The sequence below is a fragment of the Triturus cristatus genome, chromosome 2_1 (genome assembly GCF_964204655.1).
Source record: "Triturus cristatus chromosome 2_1, aTriCri1.1, whole genome shotgun sequence".
Lineage (NCBI taxonomy): Eukaryota > Metazoa > Chordata > Amphibia > Caudata > Salamandridae > Triturus > Triturus cristatus.
This window is the reverse complement of record NC_140581.1, coordinates 459,687,858-459,710,538: the sequence shown is the minus strand read 5'-3', so window position 1 is coordinate 459,710,538 and position 22,681 is coordinate 459,687,858. Positions and strand designations below refer to the sequence as shown.

At 43.8% G+C, this 22,681-nt stretch overlaps 1 protein-coding gene across 4 annotated transcripts in view; it reads left to right on the top strand.

The window, feature by feature from the left end:
* The window catches only part of AGGF1 (angiogenic factor with G-patch and FHA domains 1), a 499,672-nt gene that overhangs the window by 9,448 nt on the left and 467,543 nt on the right, over positions 1-22,681 (top strand). For all 4 annotated transcript variants that reach the window (XM_085632277.1, XM_085632275.1, XM_085632276.1 and 1 more), the window contains exon 2: positions 5,567-5,669. In XM_085632277.1, coding sequence (XP_085488403.1) covers positions 5,567-5,669 — 103 coding nt within the window. The remainder of the gene's footprint in view (positions 1-5,566; positions 5,670-22,681) is intronic.

Here is a 22,681-nt window from a genome sequence, read left to right as displayed (position 1 = left end):
AGATGCGACAATCTTGGCTAGTCACAGATAAAAGGCTACTTTTCGAAGAGAATTGTGTAGTTCCACTAATCCATAGGATCTGCATGTTTGTTGAGCAACATAAACTTTGGGTGTGGTGCCTAGACTGATTCCCAGCACCCCGTAGGACATGTTGGCCCGAGACCAGCTAGCTCACAGTGCCACCATAAGCCCTCCTAACCCTACCAAGGAGCAAATGGTTTCTGGCAACCACTAAACATGATAACCCTGAGCCCTCAGGGAACTTGGTAACAGATCAGAACCTCTCGCTCAGCCACTCATGTTCTTTAGTTCTCTGAGAAATATACAGAGAATACACAGTGGTACGTTTTCAATATATTTATTCTTGTACAAAATACAATTGCTGCGATAATCAGTCGACAGAAGCAGATGAAAGTAATCACAAGCACCAAAAGAGTAAATAGTAGATATAGTTCTACCATGGTGCTAAGACTACGTATATCTTCAGGCATATAAAACAAGGTAGTAATCAGGCTACTACGCAAACCCTACTCTGCGTGTACCTAGAGTGTGTAAAGCCAAGAATCCCCCCGAAGGTACAATCCAATCCTATTACCTGGCGGAAGAGAATGTAAGACCCCATCCTGGCCATTACCTGGACACCCCTCACAGAGATATCAGACCACTCCATGGTGAAGTCTCAGCATGCAGGGACCCTTGGTGTCAGATGAAGTGCCTCCTCTACTAATCCTATGAGATGCTGATTATTTATAAGAAAAGCATCCTTGCAATGCACGTGCAGATTAGCACTGTTATGGATATGTAGATAGCCCTGTCGCCCTGCGGAGGAAGATAGAACGACATTTTGTACATTCGCGTGTAGAGGCGTTGTACTTGGTGTTCGAGGCATTGGGATAATGTTATGCGAAGCCAGATGTGTAAAGAGACGTTGTTTCAGAGAAACTAATCCAACATTGTCATGCACACAAATATGTGCAAAAGGTCACAGCAGAAATGTTATTGTGAAAAAGAGGACTGCGTAAGAAATGAGCAGTTTCGCTACATGGACCTAACCTGTGTACATAACAGAATGACCTTTTCAAGCAATGGCATTCTGCGGAGGGAACACACCGCTGCCTTCTAGGAGTATCAAAGACGTGCCCTTTTTTTCCTGAAAGGTGCAAGTCCCTGGGAACACACCGCCTCCATAGTGAGTCTTGTTCTGACATGTTGTAGGAGTATGTTCCATACATGAATGCAGAATCATGTAGGCTTAATTTATGTATGTGTGTATTTTTTGGATGGTTTATAAAGTGCTACTTTTTGTTTAATTCAGCGTGATGATAGTTTAGAAAAGAAATACAGTTTAATGAACGAAAGGAGGATGAGTAATTGTGTCTGATGTTCTGCAGTCAAAACCCCTCTTACGTATGGGGTTCAGTTGAAGCAAGCTTAAATAGCATAGTTTTCAGGTGTTTCTTTAAACACGTTGATTGCATTAAGAGCATTCAAAAGTCTGGATCTGTCTACACCACGGTTCTGCTTATGTTTTTCACATTCCTGAGATATTGTCGGTTAATCAGATGGGCAGACATAGAATGAAGGTTTCTGTTTGAGACACAGTGACATGCCAGTTTCAGCAGGTATCATCGGATGTTGCTCCAGAAGGCTTTATAAACAATTCTCAAATCTTAAATTTCATTCTAACGTTTGCCTCAATCTAATGAGGTGTTTTAAACGTGGGGTTGATGCAGTACTGCTTCCAAAGGTTTAAGCACATTATGACTGGTTGGTTCTGTAATCTTTGTAACCTGGTGATGAGTTTCCTCGGAAGCTCATTGTAGTACATCCTGCGTGATATCACTCTATGTATGGTATGGCATGGTTAAAACTCTTATCGGTTGGTTTGAAGAAGTGGGACGATTTTGCAAAGCAGGGAGAGCGGAAAATTGACTCTCTCTACCACGGTTTAGACCATAGACTATGGCAGTTTTAGTGCTTCCTGCAGTCTTGAATTCAGACTGATGATCTTGAGGAATGTGTTTAAGTTCCACATATGTTTGAGTTGTTTTGTCACACCTCTTTCTATGATTTTCCTGGGGAAAGTGAGGTTTTAAATGGACCAGTATGTTGCCAGTATCTTCTGGTAAGTGGATTTATTTTCCAACATTGAGTGACTCTAATATGCTTTAAATAGCCTGGTTCGACTCATGGGTAAAGGAGTAGTTTATTGTATTTGTTATATCTTTTGTGAGAGGGGGAGGAGTTGTTTGTTTGAAGCATGAGGCTGAGTAGGCGTCTATAGATGAATTGGAATGGAAATAAAAAAAACTGCAAAAAAAATACTATGGGCGATGGCTAAGACAACATTGATAAATAATATTCCTGTACTTGCCTGCAAGACCAAATCATTAAGTGTTGGTGCATAACCTTTTAGGTATTATTTGCTGAATGTGTGTGAAGCCATATTGAGATCCCTTTATAATAATATCTATGTGTGTTATCTGAGATTTGGTATGTTAATGCCTCCCAGCATTTTTAGAATCCACAGAGTATGTGAACAGTTTTCAGTGCATACATTCTTCAAATGATACAATTTCAAAAGGAGAGGGAGACGTTCCTGAGTACTGAAGCATTCTTTTGGGGATAAGGGAAAATCATATTGTTTAAGAGAGGGTATAGAATTCGAGACAGATGACTAGATTCACAAAAAGTGTCTGGATGTTGAAATATCATCAGAAGTAAATGTGGTGAAATGTGTGTCAGCCCATTTAACCTTTTCTCTAAACAGGGAACACATTTTCAATATAGAGAAACGCTGTTTGTATACCATTGCCCGGCCCGCAAACACTTCATCTGCCAATTTTATCACTGCATTTACTTGTATTTCAGAGTTTAAACGATTATGCAAAATGTTTGTAAATACCCTCAAATTGGATGGCTTGAATATTAATCGTAGCAGTTTATACGTTCATTTGGAACACCAGTATTCTCAATCTTAAGGCTACACCTTCAAGGTCGGAAGATCTACATGCTAGCCGGCTTTAGGTTGATTTGTTAAACATGTTTTGTTGGGGTCACTGCTTGAGTCTATGCCAATAAGATGCACTACCAAACCAGTGTTACTTAGTAATTCAATCTAGTTTGAATCAAAACTATTGGTTCCATTTTTGTACAAAGTTTTTTTTTATAGTAGACCTTGCTATCCAGGAGCCGAGTTATTTATAGAGAACAGCTATAACTATTAGGTGGCGACATTACACAATATGAACAACAAGGGGAAGAGAAGAGCAAATGAGGTAGGTTAGGTGAACATGGATCAGGTCTGTGCTTTCAGCGCCTTGCAAAAGGCGAGTAAAGCTAATAAACATGGTTATGTTTTGGCCACAGAGAAGAGCATAGGTGTTAATGGCACTAATATTGATTTGCAAAGACCCAAGAGTATGGTGTCCTCATCATATAAATGTGAAAGAATGTGAAAGGTCTGGACCACTGATGTGATGTAGTTATGGTGAATTAAGTGGTTTCAGCTTTTGTAGGGGAATGTGATGAGATCTGTACTCAGTGAGTTTGGTGATATTGTCATGGATTATGGGTGGGAGTTGAATATAAAGCTAAGAGATCTGTCTGAGGAAATGAGAGTAGGGGACATTCCTAGAAGAAAAAAAGGAGAGATGGAATAACTATTCCTCCATTTTGTGGATTCCTGTTTCTGAACCACTTGAGGCGAGGCAGTTGATTTAACTCTAGGACTGCATTTGTACTAGCCATGAGGTGTCTTTCCAAGGTAGATTTGGGACCTTTCTTGATATTTAAAGACTACTGGGTGTCGCAGAGTAGCTTAAGATTCAAGAATGTATTTAGTAATCCTATGCTGACAGTTTTTTAAGTGGAATAAAACCAAATCTCGAGAATAGCTAGATTATAATAAACTTCCTGAATCTGTAATTATTGAAAGTAGCCCGAATCCTGGGGTGGAGATTAAAGGCGGTGGAGCAGGCTGGGATTTGGACTCGAAAAGGTGCAGCCTTCTTTCTTCCTGTTGCTGTTTACTGACTTGAGTAATCCACAGCAGATTCTGAGGATCTGAGCAAAGATCGCATATAGGATGCAACACTGATGTTTCTGTTTGAGGTAAATGTTGGCACAGCTCTTAAGTGGCGAAGTGAACAAAGCATTGAGCTTTGGAGTCCAGTTGTAGGAAGTTTAGGGACTTCAGCAAAGGTCTTGTGGCATCGTATTTCAGGATGTCCAAGATAAGGTAAGACAAGATTTTGGATTCTTTAAAGATATTTAAAAGGTATTTAGGGAACTCTAAATACACAGCTGACCAGCAGAAGGAAGTGAGTGTTTCGGGGCATAAGGAAATGAATAACAAGACATTAATTCCTGTGGAGTTCTATCCCTGCAACAACAACAAAGTGAAAGTAGACTAAGGAGGAAACACAACACTGCGATACCCCTCTATGAAATATTTATCCTGAGCGGATTAGGTACTGTAGGATTGTCCCGAGTCAGAAAAAACAGACAGAAGTCATAACAGATATTTATGGCTATAACCACAAGCCCAAATTTAACTTGATGCATAAGTTCTTCCCCACACGTGGAGGCACAGGGTAGTCTACCAACTCCAAAGATCAGAATGCTAGACCCTGGAGCTGCGTGCGAGACTCAATTATGACATCCATTTTGTCAGAATTAATCTTAAGACAGCTTGTGTTCATTTATTCCCAGGGCTGCGCCAACCATTGTTGGAATGTGGAAGAAGTGTCACCCGCAACCCCATCCAAATTGAAAAGGACTTCGGTGTTATTTACATGTTGACTTAAGTTGAACCGTGAGAACTACATAAGGCCAGCAAGTGACTCAACATGTAGGGAAAAATCAGCATGACAGGAACAAACCCTTAAGAGCACTACATATGGTAATGGAGGAATGGAAGCAACTTGTTAGAAAAAATCTTAAATATTTTAGTAATGTGTTTCCTGGCTCAGTGAGCAGCCCTGTATAGTGGTCTTGGTAATGGGTTGTTAGGCAAAAAATAAATACTGCAACAAAAGTTGTAGAAACTATATAATACATTTAGGATCAAGGAAATATAGAAGTAAATTTTTCAACCTTCTATATGTGCTACTAGGCCACTTCGAAGTAAAAGATCTCTGTTGCGAGGGAGTCCACTTTTGGAACATTTGTATTTCAAGATTCTTTCTGGTACAACAATGTTGTATCGCCATGTTTGATTTCCAGTCACGTATTTCCGTTTTAATTGCAACCTTTTTCCGAAAGCAGAAGGTGGTTGCCAAGGGCAGCCTCCCAATTCCATGATGCCATTGTGTGTCCACCACGGAGCTGAAAGCCTTATCCACTTGCGTGGAAAGTGAGGATTATAATCAGCCACATTCTGCTGAGTGGCTATGCTACGCTTTCCTGAGAGTGTAAGGAAGCCATGTATTTGCGGCTTTGTGCGATTAATAATATTTAGGATAGCTATTGCTCTCTGACATCACTGATTGAACAGAAGAGTGCTGCTTGTATTGCCTCCTCGTTTTATACTGAATGCCTGCTGGTGTTTGGCTCCTCGTTGCAGGTAGAGGACCTAAGCAGAGAAATCCATGAAAGAAAAAAGAGGGAGAAGGCGAAGACTGATGTGGCGGTGCAGACAGAAGACTACACGTCATGGTCTCACTCTGGTAGGATTCTTTAGAAAGGCAGAAAGCGATTCACCAACACACCTCCTATTCTTTAGCTTTCATTGTTTCTGCAAGGACACAGACGTGGCCACTAGGATGTATCAAAGTAGAACTGTTAATTGAGGTATTAATGAAATCGCTAAGTGATAAATTGAGGCTGAAATTAGTTAGCAAAATGAGAGGCAGCAGAAACAAAGTTGTATTCAAATACCTAGTACTAACACACTGTTACTCATTTAGTACTACAGCCCAAAGAAATGATCAATTTCAATACTATTGTACGGCACATCCAGCTTGAGAAACCACTGTTTACAGAGTCCATGTACAAACTACAGTAGAGAAGTAACTTTGCCTACATTCATAGGGCCTGTTTACAAGATTTTATCTCCCTGCACAGGTTAAACCTAGCCTGCTCTGGTTACGTACTTCTCTTCATAAATACTGCATGGCATAATCCAGATATTCAGAGCGGGTGCGAGTGGCTGAATAGGCGTCTATTACCATTGCCAGGCAGGGGTGATCATAACCCACTGAAGGCCCATCCTGTTTTGAGTCCTGGGATGTCTCTACTCTCAGCAATAGTAATAAATTGCATTACACAGTTCACATCTGCATTTATAATATTTATGACTGATTTTCAGCTCCCGTAGCTTTGAGTAATAAAGGTGCTTCACATATACACAGTGTATGAGTGCATTCTAAATAGTAATTTTAATTCTATCGGTTTCTGCTAAATCTTTGGGGAAATTACATAACCCATGTTCACTCCAGTAAACAATTTGTGGATCTGTTTTACCTAAAGTTATTTTGGAACCACCTGAATCGTGTCATCTCCTTAACTGATCTTAGTATATAAACCTTTGCATTACTTTGTCTACTCTATCGACCGCTGCTATCTAGTATCTCAAGTTTCCCCTTTTGTCTTGCATTGTTCCCTTGCCTGGCCCATCCACTGGTTTGTTAAGCAACACTCCATTACATCTCACACCTGACCAGTGCTATTTAATATCTTTTTAAAATAACATCTACACATATTTAAGAACCATTGCTCCACTCTCGTCTATCACTTTGCACTCGACCTTGCATGTTCACACAAATTCATGCTGGGAGGCATTCACTGCAGTGGGATATCCCTACCAACTTTGATTAATTTTTTGGTTGAATATTTCCTTCTCTTCCCATTTATTATCCTCATTCCTAGCAGTTTCTAGATTCTCTTAACTATGAGCAGAGGAAGAACTTTATTTTAAGCAATGGCTTTACCCCTTGCCATCTTTTATCAACTAATGCCAAGTCAAAGTAACTTTATTTCGGCTGCAAAAAGGCAAAAAAGTATGTGCAAAATACAGCTTGGATGGATTTTAAAAATAATAAAATACAAAATGTTAAACAAAAATAGATTAAAGCAGCATTGATAAAAATAGACTTTAAAATACAAAATGGTCTAAGTATGCGGAGGGTAATGCTATGACTTCTCGTGCCTACCTCTTTACATAGAGGCGAGAGCCAAAAAGATTGTGCACGGGAATACGCAGGGCAAGCAAAAAGGACATGGGGGACTTCGAAGAATTACAAACTGGTCAAACCAGGGATTCTGAGGCCACCCATTTGGAAGTAAATGATTTTAACATTAAGGTGCCCACTCTTAACTGAAAGTACAGTTTCCTATCCATTGGCACTGTAATAGTGTCCCAAAAATGCTGATAGACACAAAATGATTTAAAGTCTAGGAATTCACCATTCAGGGTAGCACTGGCAGCTTTGTGGCCTTCGTCAGACAATGTTTTTGACCAGTAGGTCTTTTTCAGAGGTTCTTTGGAAGGGATTAAACCCCCAGAGATCGACTAGGCGTATGGAAATAAGTGACCGTTTGATAAAATTAAGCCAATGAATTTTGTGACAACGGCCTGATTTAATTACGTCCTGAAGTGCAAGGGTATAATGAGCTAACTCGGGAGTGGACAAAAGGCGCCTCCAAAACATCAGCGGGCGCAATCTTGATTTGTACTCTGCCCTTTTTACACCCATATCTAAAGTCAGGGGAAAAGGGGGATTGCTTGTTGGTAAATGTCTTAGTGACTTATTCTCAGATTTAATTAGCCCGTCAGTGTTAGCAAAATACCACAGCTTTGCCCCGTAGAGGGCAGAGCCCAACGCCTTTGCCTCATAAATCTGAAGGGCCGGTGCGATCTGTTTGCTGAAGAGGGCTAGGTGCTTTATGATAATTGCTCCTACTATCTGTTTGTGCTGAGTCACCGCTTCACTAACACAAGGCTTCCAAGACATAGTAGCACCAGAGTAACACCCAGGTAGACAATGGAATCCACCCTCTCTAGAGGGTGTGGGTTAAAAAAAACATCAGTTTAATCTTTGCAGTGTTGATTGCCGGCCCCGAGCCTGATAAAAACTCACCACAATTATTCAGGAGTCTTTGAAGTCCACTTGGCGTCTTGGAAATCAACAGGGTATTGTCAGCAAAAAGCAGAATGGGGGGTTTCATATTGCCAAAGAGGGGACGTCCGTGTGCGGTAAATTTGAGCAATGTACAATGACATTTAAGAGCAGTGAGAACAAGGTTGGACCAAGCACACTGCCCTGGCAAACACCTCTGGACACTGGGACTTTCTCTGCCATCTCATTCTGTATGCCTCCGTGAATTCTAGCATAATTCATATCATGTTAAGCTTATTATAATAGAAAATAAATGGGGGTGGGGGTGCATACCCATGTCATTAAGTACTTGTCATAGTTTTAAATGAGGGACTTAGTCAAAGGCTGATTTTAAATTTACAAAGCCAACATAGAGGTTCCCCCTGTCAATTACAACTGTCTTCCAATAAATTAACAAAAAAATGCAGGACTTGATCAATGGTTGTCACTCTTTTCTGAAACCCAGCCTGAAAAGGACTTAAAATGTTAATTTCATCTATCGTTCCTGGATCTTAAATAATACGTAACGACTAAAAACCTTTTGCATGTGGTCTTTTAGGCTAATCAGCCTATAGTTACCTGGCTGGGACCTTTTTCCTTTTTTAAAAATTGGTAACCCAATGGCGTCCTTCTGGAATCTGGGCTCCCCTTGCAATGGCATTAGCAAGAATTAGAGTATATTTAGACCATGCTTCAATGTCGTGATAATAAATGGCAGCAGGGATACCGTCCAGGCCAGCAGCCCTACCTTTTGAAGTGAAATTAAGAGAATTTAACGTGTCAGACATATCTAACAGACTCGTAGAGCCATCATAATAGAGGTTCTTAAAGTGGCCAAACCACTCTAACGGCGAGACACAGTTGTTGGGTTCCAAAGTGGCAGGGTTGCCGCCCTTCAATACCGGTGTCCAGAATTTGTTAGAATCCCTATCTGAGGAAGCGTCTTTTAGATCCTGCCACATCTTGTCATCCCAGGCCTGTTTTACATTAACCATGTGCTTTTTATACACATTCCTACAGATACAAATTTGGCCTACGTCTTTAGCCTTAATGGCCTGCACCAATAAGCATTTAAGCCATAGGCATTCCCCGTTGAACCACGTGCTAGACTTCTTAACTGGATTTTTTGATTTTGTGACAGAAATCGTAACATATGTTAACCTCTTCAGTGCCCATGACGAGCTGGACTCGTCATGGGCCGCGGTAGCGCTGTGCCCATGACGAGTCCAGCTCGTCATAGACCCCGCCCGCTAATGCAACGGCCGGCACAGGGCGGGGAAAGGGGCGGGCACTGAAGGGGTTAAAATGTGTAAAACGTTGCTATATCAAATACTAATGTCCTTGTAGCCTTCGCGAATAGGGGCACCATTGTGAATTTTAGCAAACATATCCTACAAATCCTGACTTACAGTGGTGAAAATGTACGGGTAAGCAGCTATTTGTCGCCATTTCAAATGGCGCATATCAGGTGTAAGTTTGAGATACCTGGTTAAGGGGGAGGGGCAACAACCAGAATGGTGGCTGGTACAGAGAGCTATCATTGCAAGGGACAGCAGATTATGACCTTCTGCGTGATAACCGTGTCATTAACAAGTGATCACAATCTTAAATCGACCAAAATATAATCTATGTGACTAGTGTGGTTACTTTTATTAAATGTGAATGCATCTCTACAACCTGATTTAGTTTGTCCCTAATCCTAAATTCAATTTTGAGACCCTTTAATTGAACTGCAGCCTGGGTCCATCTTTTAATTGAAGCAATTTACAGGGATGGGTCTCCCTAAATCTCGTCCTCCTCATGTGTAAGCTGAACATCATCATTATGCAGGGGCCCAAAGGCGGTATTGTTGTCCCCCGTTAGCATGAGGTGATATTGGGGGTAATGTCCTTCAAGATAATCCTCTAGGGCTTGCACAGTTTTTGAAGCTCGGCCACTCTTTTCTCCTCTTGCATAGATATTAAAAGATAGCATGACTAACATTTTTATCAAATGTTAGTAGAATCCCCAGTATGTCTAACGAGTCAATATTCAACTGGGTGATATTACAGACAAGAGAAGCTAGCATCCAAGTGGTTATACCTCCTGAGGCTCTCCCAACTGAGCTTGATTTTGCTGGCACATTACATAATAAGTAAGGTAGCCACATTTATAATCGAGGCCTATGTCCTAGGTCTCTTGGATCAAGCATATGTCATGCTTCTCAATAAATGTATTCCAGTCTAGTTGAACCAGTTTTTAATCTAAGGTCAGCCACATTCCAAGAAAGTATGTTAGTGAGAGGGGTCCTCAAACCAGTGGGAGCAGTACTTAAAGGTATACACCTGTAAATTTGAGGTTTCACTGGGCAGGTTAATTTTAATGACTGACGAAGTAGTAGTAATACTAGATGTGCCCAATAATTGATTTTATTAACTTGAGTAAAGTAAGGGTGATGGTGCATTGGCAGACACTACCATAGGCTGCCTACTATAATCTGCTAGTGTTACACATGTGGTATCTTTGGGGTCTTGGTTAAAACCCTTAGGTCAATCCACCTCACCCAAAGTTGACAACCATCTCCCCCTGCTCTGTGTGGTGGAATGTAAATCCTTACCTGACCAACAGTATTTGAACTGAATGGAAGAGTTGTTTGGGGACTAGATCTAATATTGAGAGCCACTAGTTTGGGGCCTAACACCTCGTCCTTTAGAGTGAGCTCAATCATGTCATACATTAGATTTTTTTATGGGGCTCCTTAAGGCAGTGAGAATATCCTCACTTCAGAGCACCCTTTATTGTGATGGAATCTGGCACAGGTGAGGAAAAAGGGGGGGGGGGGGGGTTGGGGGATTCAAAGTCCCCAGCGATGAAGACTGTAGCGGCTCTTCCTTGATCGTAACAATGCCCATGATGATTTCGGAGAAGTACAGGCAATGCAGGTCACAAAAAGGCACACAGAGAGATTCTTGCCCCACGTTCATATCCACAATGAACATGTGCAGCTAATACTATTGCACTTAAGTAAAAATACTTGTACTCCACAACTGTAAATTGGTAAGTGGTAGTCCTAGCATAGCCTGGTCATGGGGATGTTAGACACCCATGATGAAGTGCGATTTTGGATGGACTATGATTCCTTAATAGAGCCTAGCAGCAGCAAAAAAATATGTTGAGTTGTCGGGGAGTTTGTGATATGAGGCTTCAGAATGTGAAAATGAGCAGCTGGTTGGGACATGTTGTTATGCGAGGGACTTGCAACCCTGTTTTTGCCTACTAAAGCTCTTAGAATTTTATCATTACTTTCAATGAGCTGAGTCGGTGGTCCCACAAACTGTAAGAGGTCAAAGTGGATTACTCATTTATAACTATACCCAATAGAAAACATAGCACTGTATGATGCGGCTAAAGCAACATCACAATAATGTATGGATTTCTGCTTACTCATGACAAAGAAGGACATCCCTCATTACCAAGTGTCAAAACGTATACTCTGCACATGTAATCTGCACTATTAATTACTCTTAAAATAATAAGATGATGAATGGCTAATACCTTTCAGTTTAAGTATGCTTATACAAGCTATATGAAACCATTACATTGGTAATCTTGGCATGCTATCTCTTGCCTTCATTGCACAATGTTCTCCCCTCTAACGTAACTAAGGTAAACAGATGCCTACTCCTTTCCCTCTACTTTCCTGTCTTATGCATGAACTTTTTGTTTTGCTTACATAAATAATATACTTTCCATTTGTCATTTTCTTCTGGACAATAACTTTCTTAAATCTTCTTTATCTCCAGTTTCATCATTGCCTCTTAATGCTAGTAAGTATAATCACATGGAGCCATTTTGTAAATCTTCATTATTTCCGCTATTATGGTGTGCTCTTCTCCCTTTCCTTCTATGGTTAAGTATGCAACTAATCACTGAACTAGATTTCACCTTGATGATTGTTGACAAAACTTGGATAAAAGACTATTTGGGGCCTGACTAGCAGATCCTACTAGATGTCAGGTACAGATGTAGACCTCCCCTCCCACTCTGGATGTGGGATGGCTGTTATTAGCAAAGCTTCTATTACTGTTTATCCCTTTTCCATGGGGGGGGGGGGGGAATAACTCACAAATGGAGTAGGTTCTGCTTTATATCTCACATCTTACAACATTAAAACCCTCCTAGTGTAGTCCTGAGGGCATCCGATTCCTTCTCACACCCCTTTCTAGAGCTAGTGACATCCCTTAAACAGGATACTGATAAACTAATTATTGGAGATTTTAATATCTCAATAGATTATCTTCAGCTAACAAAGCCTATGACAGTGTTATGTCATGCATCACGCATTAGCTAACACAACCGGTAGAAGAACCCATTCATTGTGCTGGTCATACTGTGGCTCTTCTGTTCACTGTCCATCACTTAATTCAGCTCACCTCCATTCAGAATTGGCCACACCATAGGACTGTATTCTTCTCGATTAAATTCACCACCTCTTAGTAATTTTAAAAGATCATAAAAGACCCTGCTCTAAACCTAATGCGCAACTGAATTCCTCCATTTTGGATGCTTCTGTTCGTAATATTAATGGTGATATCCATTCTGGTGTCTTACAGTTTCCATAATAACTTGTAAATCTCGCAGACGTGCTCCTCCTGCTCTCTGGATAATTAAAGATGAAGTTCAAGCCAAAATGCGCTGTCAAAGTTTTGAGTGACGTTTGAGGGCCACTTTTTAATTTTTGTGATAAATACATATATGGAAGAGATTTACAGATATTAGCAACTTCTCAGACAAGCTCAGACCGTCTGTTATCAATTGTGTATCAAAAATGTTGCATAAGGTATTATCGGCTAAAGCGCTCAAAATGCTAATAACTGCTTTATATTGTGAACTGCAAAACAATACCCATGACTAACTATAGACCTACTTTCCTTCTACTTTCCTGTGCTAAAATTACGCAAAGCTTAGGGAAGCAGCTTTCATTGTTTGTAGAAGCCAGTAACATTCCCTGTATTTGACTCTTCTGAACTCAGCAGCTAGTGACATACTTGGACTACTGTATGCAAGAGGAGAATCTGCCTTTATTCTCTTGGATACGGCTGCAGCTTTTGATACAGTGTCTAGTAACGTCCTAATTGATCGCCTTGGTGACATTGGAGTGCCAGATTCAGCTAATGGCTGTTTTTTGTATTCTTGGATGACAGTTGTCAAGCTGTCATGTTAGCCCTTTCCACTCTTCATTCAAGAACAGCTGTTTGTTTCTCCTCTTGCTGTCTTCGTTCGTTAGGGTTGACCCGTCTAGTTGACCCTCCAGCACCACGTACCTGCCTGCCGCGTCTACCCTATGTGCAGACACGGTGTAAGGAACTTCCGGCGCGATCCAGATGAGCACTTCGGGGGCAAAGGAGAAGGGTACTGTGCTATATACCTGACTTCTCTATATGTTGCGGAGTTTATGCAACTCAGTGGCTTTGAGGTATGTCTTCTGGAGCATGGCGATGTGGCCATATCGCTGCTTGAGATAGGCATGTACGCGGTAGCGTTTAGTCAGTGTGGCCATGCCCCACACATTCCAGGTCACACTATGATATTGGGGGTTGTGAGTGTCAGTGAGTGTCATACCAAAGGAGAGTGGTGTGTACAATCGCATCCCAACTCTGAGCCAGCCCATGAATTCCCAGGAGGTGCAGCGTTGAACCATTGCACACCGGCAGGTGGGAAGCACTATCTTAAACATTGGTAGAGCAACTCGTGAAATATCAGTTATAAAAATAAAACACAATCCCCCAGGACGGTTGCCCACCCATGGCCCGTCCAAGCAAACATCCCCAAATTAAACAACAAAAGCAGACTTAAGGGAAAGGAAACCAGCAACAAGACATTTAAACAGAGAGTCCACGTAGGAGCGTGTGCGTGGCGTGGTACCTGGGCGGATGTCTGGTGCAACCCTTGTAGTCCTGTGGGAGTGTCCTGTGACTTGGTAATGTGGGCCCTGTGTGATCACCTCACAGTCCCATGGCCTTTGCACCTTCTTACCTTGAGGTGTCAGTGAGTGTCTTGAGAGGACCGCCCGGTCTGAGGCTAGGGCCGCTACCTCGGCCACATACTTACAGGTCATCAGCTGAACTTGGGGTGACCTCCAATTCACACTGAACCCCAGTCGACGATGAGTGGGAGTCACCTGAGTCCGATCCAGACTCCGAAGAGTGCTTATCCTGGAGGGGGGCAAAAGACTCCACACTGTGGAGCGAGACCTCTGCCACTACGCAGTCCTGCTCGTCCGCTGCTTAGACTTTGGTAGGTTGTGATCGCGGAGGGCGGCGTCGAGGTTTAGGAAACAGCCAGTCACCTTCGGTTTGTCTCTGGGGAGTTGATTGTAACAAATCCTTTGCTGGAGACAGGTCCAGACGTCTTCCGGGGATTGAAAGATATGGGTCTTGTCCCCATCGATGTCTTGAAGCTTGGCAGGAAACAGGAGGGCATACTTGAGGTTCAGGTCCCAGAGGCACTGTTTGACCCGGGAGTATGATCCCCTGCAACGTTGCACGTCCATGGTGAAGTCGGGGTAGGCTAATATCCGAGCGTTCTCGTAGGACCATGGACCCTTGATGCAGAAGCGCGGCAAGATCCCGGTAGTTGAGGAAGCGCGCTTTTCAAAGTGCCATGTGGCGCACATATATGTCCTTGGCACATGCCAAATTTGGGGGTGCATCAGGGTGGCCTTGAAGGCCCCCTAGCACCCTTCAAATTGCATTCCTGATTTGCAAGTACCTATTTGGTACTCACAAATTGCGAATGCCTTCCCATTCATTCCTATGCGCCTAGAGGCCCATAGGAATTAATGGGAAGGCATTCCTTAATTGCGAATCGCGATTTGCAATACGCAATTAAGGAATGTGTAGGAATCGCAAATATTTTTGCAAAACTTACATGCATAGGCAATTGTGATTCCTTAATAGCGATTCCTTAATTATTATTTTTTTTTAAATCATTTTTTCATTGACTGTTATACAACAATTAACATTCGTGGATGGAAGTAACAGGATAGTAACATTCCACTTATCTGACAAGTGTTGTTTGTATGTACATCAATTATTAGCATGACTTTATTGACATACTTGAAAAGCTTTAAACAGTTAGTAAGTATCAGTGCCACAGTTCTCGGATGTCACAGGATAGTTCCAACCCCTCAAAGAATGTGCAAGCTTGTGTATCAATCGCCTCCAACCAGAAAAAATAAAAATAATATGATAAACAGTCATTTTATATCCGTTTGAGTGTACAAAAGCAAATCTTCACATTTTGTAACTAACCTACCAAAACACTAATACACCATCCCTCCCTCCTCCCGCATGCCCAGCCATCTCTTCCCAGCAATACTTTAGGCACCTGCTCATATCGTGATCCTGCGTGGACAGTTCCTCCACAGGTACTACTGTTTGCGCCTCACACCTCACTATAACACAAAATACTACTGTTACTGACTTGTGCAGTTATCCACTCTGGGCTGGGGCTCCACTAGGCGCACTCATGATCCCTGAATAGGACAATATGTCAATTGTGGCAAAATTCTCCAACATGACATTCCAAGCCATAGATATTGGTGTCCGTCGCAAACCCCTTCTTTCTTCTCTTTGTAATTCTGCCCCTTCCGCTTTTCCCCACCTCACCATTTCCGCATGCCATTCTTGCAACGTTGGCGTCCTGGTAGCTTTCCACCGTGTGGTAATGTTCCTTTTAGCTAGTAAAAGCGCGAGATTAGAGAACCTATACGTTGGATTACCCTTTTTTCCCCGGGGTCCCAGTTCCAATATACAATATTCCATAGTGTCGTTATTGCGCACTGGGGCAATTTCCGACAGTATCTGGCTCACTGTCATCCAATAGCATCCCAATCTCGGGCAATCCCATATCATGTGTACCAGTCCTGTGTGAGGTGCAGCAAATCGCGGGCATGTATGTCTAGTTCCCGGAAACATCGAGCACAATCTACGTGGGGTCAGATAGGCAATAGCGATTCCTTAATAATCGCTATTAAGGAATCGCAATTGCCTAGCTTGATGCATGTGCTCCAATGTCTTTTACCCATGTTTTTTGTTTTGGAGTGGAGTGGATGGATTTGGTGTGGAGTGGAATTATGTTGGTTTGATTGGGGTGCTGTTGCCTGGCCGAGGACCAAGATGACCACTTGAATGTGACGCTCCGAACCCGCCGCAACTATCTGACAGCCTGACCCCATTTTCCGGCTGGTACTGAGGCTGCCGTAATGCAGGAGAATGTTCTCCAAGCCCCTAAAGCTGCCAGACTGTTCTACGTCCCTCTAACAACCTGGGGCACGGTGTGGCGGCCCGCGAAGATCGTGGCAGACGCGGCCCTCGAAGGCCACACGACTACAGGAGTCATGGGTGAGCCTGAGGGCAGGGCCGCGGTCGTGCTTGGTGGCTGTGCCCGATTGACGCTGGGGATCCTTCTGCGGCATCGCCATGCATGACTTAGTTGTGGGTCTCTGTGACTGGCCGCGAGGAGTGCCCTCCTGATTATTACAGCTACTTGTGACCGGGCTGCAGTGGTGAGTCTCTATTTGCTCCTGCTATGCCATGGGGCCTGTTGGTGTCCAGCTCTCTAAGGGGGTCGCTGCGGATAGCGCTCAAATTAGGGTCTCCGGTTGCCCTTTGCTATATGGGGCCTATTCTATGTGCGCCTTCCTACCACTCTTACTACTGCACGCTAAGCTACGGTGCTCGCCTACGAGGCACCCCATTCATGCCCACTGCCGGGGTAGTCGATCTCCTACTGTTGCTCCCCGCTGCTTGTATATACTTGGATTCCTTGCCTTAGTGCATGCTTTAACTCCACTGATCCTGCAACATCTGCGGTGGAGCCTGCTCCCTCGCTGAGGACCCCTGATTGTTCCCTGCTGCGGCGTACCTCCTCCTGTGCCTGAAAGTTATTCACCCTAAGGACCTAAATGGATACACACCCCTGCTGGTGACACTGATGTATTGGGCGACCTTGCGCTACCTGCTACCTGTACCCCTGCCCCTCTTCCTCCTGCCACAATTGCGGGGCCCCCTCACGTTCTGCCCAGATGGGGTGCAGTGATCCTAAACAATGCCCACTCTCTTTCGACACGACTAAGACTCCCCCATTGCAGAGAGGATGAGGGCACCTGGCAGACTCCCCTTGAGCCTCGGGCCTTTAGAGAGCGCAGCAGCCATCATGGCCGAGCTGAAAGCCGGCTTCAAGTTGATTGATGCATGCTTGGAGGCGCTTGTTGCTCGCCTAGAGAGTATGCATGAACATCCTGGGCAGCATGAGATGCGGATAAATGACGCGGAGCACCGAATATCTAACCTTGAAGATGCTGACCCCGCAACTGCCAAACGACTTGAAAAGGCGATAGACTCTTTAAGACAGTAGCCGCTAAAGCCGAAGATTTGGAGGCACGATCGGGCCAAAACAATATTCGCATAGCTGGTTTAGCAGAATCCACCGACAGTAGGCGCATGAACATCTACGTGGAGCATCTATTTGAGGTTTTGTTAGGCAGGGAGACATTCTCGTCAGCGTTTGCGGTTGAAAGGACACACAGGACCCTGGCTCCACGCCCGGACCCCGGCACACCACCACGTGTGATAATCGCCAAGCTGCTCAATTACCATGATCGGGACACTGTTCTTTGCCTTGCCCACGACAAGGGGCCCATTCAGTATCCAGGTCTGACTCTGGTCATTCTTTCCAGATTTCACACCAATTGTACAAAAAGCGCGCCGCAAGTGTACTGACATTAAGCACATGCTTCAGAAATCTAATGTGCATTATGCCATGTTGTACTTGGCTCGGCTGCGCATCCAAATCAACGGCAAGTTCCACATTTTCAACTTGCTCGCTGAGGCCATGATCTTCTGGAGGCAACATCTTGCTGGATATGGATCTTCTAGCGGTGATGGAGCATCTGCTTCCCCCGCTCTGGACCCAGCAGTCCTGTGAAAGCTTTTCCTCTTTTTTGTCCCCCTTTCCATACTACTGCAGAAGCTCTGCTTCACTGAACCGTTTTACCGTTGTACTGTCCCTGCATTACATGACTGTATTAAGCCGGAACTTTCAAGGCTTTTTTCTGATTGGGCTGCTCCTTTCCCAATCAAGTTTATGGACTATTGGTGGTCTCTTCTGAGTGTTACCTCCCCCCTCGAAGTACTCCAATTGTTTCCATTTCTTGTTTGTTGATTGGGATATGATGGAATTCACGGGATACAGGTTCTTTGTTATCCGATGTGGGTGGGGGGGAATGGGCTCTCAGGTTATTCTGGCTATTGTTGTTTGTTATAATTTCTTACAGGGTTTTGATTATGCAACCTGCTGTGTATCTTGCACGGTCCATACATTTGCATTTTTGTTCATCGTTTTTTCTCTGGTTCTATGACACCACCTGTTGTGGGACCTGGAATGTTAACTTTGCAGTGCATGACCTGGAACGTAAGGGGATTGACTAATCACCGTAAGGGTTGGCAGGTGCTGTTTTACCTGTCCAAACATTCTAACCACCTGGCTTTTTTACAAGAAACCCACTGTGCTCCGCAGTCTTTCAATCGGTTCGCATCACACTGGGGGATAATCTTTTTTTGCGAACTACCGCACATTTTCCAGGGAGTAAGTAATCTAATTCACAAGGCGGTTCCATTCAGAGTGTGTGAGACCATCGCTGACCCCGAAGGCCGCTACTTGCTTGTCGCCAGAAAGCTCCTTGCTACATCTCTCTTGCTGGTCAATGTCTATGCCTCTAACGTAGACTCACCAGAATTCTTTTTGAACATTTCCATACATATCACCCTGCTCCAAGCAGACAATATACAAAGGGGGAGGGGGATTTTAACCTTACGCTTTGCCCAACATTGGACTCGACTGGCACTCGTCATTTGACCAAACCGCGATCGGAATTAGCAACTATTGAAACCACATTGAGGGATCTTGATGCAAGAGCCCTAAGTTGCTTCAAGACTTCCACGATCTTCCAAATCACGAGGTGAATTATCTGGGCAAATATGCACGGGCGTGAGTCTATGGCGAGGGCGAAAGACCTGGCCGAACGCTGCCTCGCCTACTTCGCCTCCCATATCAAGGTTCTTTTATCACGCAACTCCAGCTGGACGTCTTCAGTCAAACACAGCGAGGACGTGTCTGCTGCTTTTCTCGCCTACTATATTCGCTTGTACACGTCTCGCTGCACTACCGCTGATGATGCACTTGCTGATTATCTGGCACAGGTGGCCATGGTCTTGCTAAGTGAAGGGCAGCAATAGTTTTTTGCCTTACCTATCTTCAGTGATGAAGTCTCGCAGACTATCTAAGATCTGAGTGGCACCCGCACCCCCGGTCTAGATGGATTTACCGGTTATTTTTTATTAAACTTCTAAACTATTGCTCATCCCCACCTGCTTGAAGTCTATGCGGAATCCCTAGAAAACAGAATCATTCCACCCACAATATGCGAAGCGGTGATTACCCTCCTACTCAAACCAGGCAAGCCCCAGCATAACTGCTCTTCCTACGGACCTTTGTCCCTGTTAAACCATGCCAATAAAATATTGGCCAAAATCCTAGCCTCCCTACTTATGGACAGTATAATTTCCCCTTTACAATATGGATTTCTTCCGCATTCCTACACATCAGTTAACCTCCGATCCATCTTTGCCATTCTTAATCAAAAATTCCTGATCTTCCTGCTGCAGCCGTTCTACTAGCCGTTGAAAAAGCATTTGATTCACTTGAATGGCCTTCTTTGCATGCTACATTATGGAAACTGGGGTTCCAAAGGGATTTCCGGACCTCGTTCGACTTTTGTATACTACTCCATTGGCCCGAATTCGGGTGAATGATACTTTAACCGATCAGTTTGCACTCTCCCGAGGTACCAGACAGGGATGACCCCCGTCACCTCTACTATTCATCCTTGCAATGGACCCCCTTGAGCTGCATTTTCAGGAGCGCCACCCGACGTGTGGTTTTTGATTTCACTGCGGCCCCCTTCTGGCTTCTTTATACGCAGACGATGTGATGCTGTTTGTATGAGACCCCAAATTCAATCTCGCTCCTCTTCTCCGTGAGGTGGGTTGTTTTGGGGCTTTCTCAGGGCTTACCATTAACTGGACTAAATCTGAAATATATCCTTTGACTGAGGTCACTGTTCCCTGCCCTTTTGAGTTCCCCTTGCGATGGTGCACTGACCCTCCCAGGTATATGGGTATCTTCCTCCACCGCAGCAGTGAAGAGGTGGTCCGTCTCAACTATGGTCCCGTGATTGATAGATTAACTTGCAAATTGATCACTGGATAAAGCCCTCCTTATCTATCGCTGGCAGAATTGCCATCATTAAAGTGGTAGTCCTTCCCCGGTTTTCATACTTATTCATAAATATTCCTGTAGCTTTGACAACCAGTATCTCCGACGCACTTCGCAGTATGCTCATTAGACTGGTATGGGCCGGTAGACAACGAAGAATCGGCTGGCACACATTAACTATGCCATATACACAGGAAGGGTTCAGAGTCCTTGATTTTTAACTCTACTACCTAATTGCACAGGCGCATTTTGCGTACTATTGATACCATCCTGATGCTCATTTGCAATACCTGAAGCCTGAGTGGACTCTGACCCGTCCGCATCCCCTATCCACTATTATGCCCCTGCGTCTACCCATGACTCCCTTAGAAATACAGACGCTCCCGACCACATGCTGGGTTTGGAGCAAATATCAGCTCTACCTTGGCTTTGATCTCCTGTACTCTCCACACATTCTGCTTCCCGACAATCCCTGGATTCCAAATACAACAGAAACACTGACTGAGCAGACCTTGGCCGTGTGCCTGCTCAGTAAAATGGACAACCTTTTCATGGATGCCAGGCTGTGATCTGTAACCTCTTCTTCGGATGGACATAGTGTGTCCTATATGGACAGATTTCTTTTGTATAGACTTCACAATACCGTTCGCTCCATACTCCGATCTTCATTTGCAGAACCGTTGGATTTCCCACCGCTCACCATGGTCATCTCGACCCTGAGTAGTGCCCACTTGATTTCCCGACTATATCATTCATCGCTATTGCTAAGGCCGGCGGTTGGATGGAAGGCCTGGGCGGCGTGGGAGAGGGATCTGGGTTGCCCACTACCGGATACTACCTGGCTCTACTGTTGTGACCAGACATGTTTTCTATCCAGCAATCATTGATATAAATTACTACACTTTAAATACTTACACTGGGCATACGATACCCCTCACATCATGGCCAAGATAGACTCCACCAAACCTCACTGCTGCTTTAGATGTGCACATCTCGCATCTAGCTTGGAATTGTGCCCCAGTACTAACATATTTGGAGGACATTTTTTACTGCTATTACGGATGATTGAATTTGAACTTGTCCCAACCCCACTGTTGGCATTGTTGTGCTGCTTTAAGCCATTACCTGCAAGAGTTCACCTATTTGCCGCTATCGCTCTATTGTTGGCCAAGCGATAGGTATCTTTACTTCGGGGCGGCACAACTGTCCCAACAGCACGGGCATGGCTCCGCGACTTAATGTACTGCGATACCACGAGTGATACCTATGCTACGCAACTACCACAAACCTCCAGACCTTAAAATATATGGCAACGGTTGCGAGACTACTTGTTGCTTTATCCTGAGGAGGGAGAGGGTGCCCGCTGTGGCTGATGTTTACTTTACAGGGTACCATGTGACTGTAACCATACAAACATTCTTCTTCTTGACCCCCTGCTGATGCCTTCGTTGGATTCCAGTCGCCATGTCCTTCCAATTGGGGCACCTAACCAGCTGCATGCTTCATATTACGATTGCATCTCTGTTTTTCTCTCCATTCCTCCCTGTAGTAATGTGCTTTTCACTTGGTGTCACATATGCTATTTTATTTCCCTTTATCTTTTTTTCTCACCAATATGCTCTCTGACCTACACTCTGTATTTTTTGATATACATGCTGGTCACTACTTCGTATATTTGTTAACCCTGTATTTGTTTTTTTTCTTTCTATTCTTCTCTGTTTTTGGCTGTTGTAAAATTCTATAAATTAAGTTAAATTAAGTTAAAAAAAACAAAGTTGGTTGGATTGGAATTGTTAGTTGTGGAATTGTGTGTGGTGAAATGTGTGGTGTGGAGTGGATTTGTATAGTGGAATTATGTGGCATGATGGATCGATAAGGGTGAGAGCTGCACAGAATAGATAGCCCATATCAAGATGTGTAGACACCAACATATACTGATATCAAGGTATGCCAACTAATGTATGCTGATGTCACGATAGGCTGATGTAAAATATGCGGTTGTCAAGACACGCCATCGTCATGATTTGCCGTCCTCAGTATTCAGCAACATCAGAATATGCTTATGTCAAAGCCTGAAAAGTTTGTAGTGCTACCTCCAGAATGAACTAAACCAGAGCTTAATTTGAATAAAATAAGTTCCGGGGCCCTTTGTCAGGGGACCACTAGGGCTGGCACCACACATTTCTCCTGCAGCACTGCCAAAACTATACTATTAACCATCACATTCCTAAAAGTGTGACACGTCAGACTATACCAGGTGCCTA